This window comes from Pterocles gutturalis, unplaced genomic scaffold (genome assembly GCF_000699245.1).
Source record: "Pterocles gutturalis isolate BGI_N339 unplaced genomic scaffold, ASM69924v1 scaffold6822, whole genome shotgun sequence".
Lineage (NCBI taxonomy): Eukaryota > Metazoa > Chordata > Aves > Pterocliformes > Pteroclidae > Pterocles > Pterocles gutturalis.
In genome coordinates, this window is record NW_010112636.1 from 7,210 (window position 1) to 8,777 (window position 1,568).

General features: G+C 36.9%; 1 protein-coding gene across 1 annotated transcript in view; it reads right to left on the bottom strand.

Moving 5' to 3' along the window:
- FAM221A (family with sequence similarity 221, member A) overlaps positions 1 to 1,568 on the bottom strand; it is a gene marked incomplete at its 5' end in the record, with an annotated part of 7,814 nt that overhangs the window by 2,865 nt on the left and 3,381 nt on the right. The window contains one exon of the mRNA XM_010074134.1: positions 890 to 1,107. Coding sequence (XP_010072436.1) covers positions 890 to 1,107 — 218 coding nt within the window. The remainder of the gene's footprint in view (positions 1 to 889; positions 1,108 to 1,568) is intronic.

Below are 1,568 nucleotides of genomic sequence, written 5' to 3' on the forward strand. Positions count from 1 at the left end.
GTTAGAAAATAAGTTGAATGAAAACAAAAATTAATTTCACAAGATATATTAAGAACATATATGATGAGGTAAAAAAAAAAAAAAAAGCTACAGACTAAGATCTGCAACACTCAGTACAGACACCATAAACTCAAGTTTAAAAAAAGCAATAAAGACTTCAAAATAAATGAAAAGCTTTGTTTCTTTAATTTCTACAGCTATGCTATAGTTTCTAAACTTCAGACAAATCCAGGAAACTAGATCAGGGTTTAAAAAAAAGAAAAATGAGTACATGGCAATAATAAATAAAACAGTATTTCAGGACAAAATGTGTCCATTACTAAATGACACAAAATCACAGAGCAGCGGAGGTATCAAGGCCAGCTAACATGCCTGTCAAAAATAAAGTTCTACAATGACCTCTTTTTTTTATTATGAATAGCTATTAACCTTTGAGTTTTGAAAAAAAAATTCTGTAACTGAATAACCAAGAAGTACCTGGGCAGTATTAGGCTAAAGGATTAACCTTTGAGTTTTGAAATAAAAATTCTGTAACTTAATAACCAAGTACCTGGGCAGTATTAGGCTAAAGGATTAATGTAAATATAACATGGAAGTATTAAGAGAAAAAACAGAAGCTACAGAGTTCTTTCTAAAATATATGCTCCACTTCAACCAAAAGCTACTGGGCTGAACACCAGAATTATTGGTAAAGAGTTTTTTTATCAATTCACTACAGGAAGTTGGACAAGATGGTCACAGTGGCCTCTTCACACCTAAGGACTGTTGGAAAAAAATAATCTTAAGTCCTACTCATTGATCCAGTCTGCCTTCAAACTTTGAGAGTCTATGTTGAATTATTACTTTTCAAAACTACTTAGTTGGAGAATTAAAATTTACTCTCAGGTCAGCTGCACTTACCTATTCCACTGTCATCCAGTCTCATATAGCCTCCTGCTAGTGAACTGAAGCCAGTCAGTCCTCCCATAGCAGCATAAGGAGCATCCTGCCCCACAGGCTTTCCTTGGGCTAAGCGCTCTTGTTTGGTTTCCACGACTGTTTCATGAGCATATGTTGGCTGACCACACGCACAGGTGAAGCAGCTACGAAAGCCCAAACACTTGGAACCTAATGACGAAATAAGTGTAATGAGTTAGTTGACAACGGAATTTATACTTCATTGCAGACAAAATGGTGTTTCCCTAAACTGATCATGGCAAAAACTAGAGTTCCTTCACTGCAAAAGCATCCAGCTATGCTTTCTGTTTGTAAGCACATATGTGATTTGGAGCAAAGCATTCAGCTAGCCTTGATGAAACCTTTTATAGCCTCTTTTCATCAGGATATGAAAATGCTGTATAAAACAGGAGAAAGGATGAACGTGGGGATTAGATCATAGGCCTCGTCCAGTCTCAAGGTCTCATTCAGTCAAGTTGTGACTACCTCCAAGGATCGAGATTCCACCTCTCTAAGCAGCCTGGACCAATGCTGGTCTTCCCTTGGAGCAGACATTTCTTTCCTAATATCTAAAAGGATTTCCCATGTTGCAACTTGTGTCCATTCCTATTAGTAACACCCTTCTCTTTCCC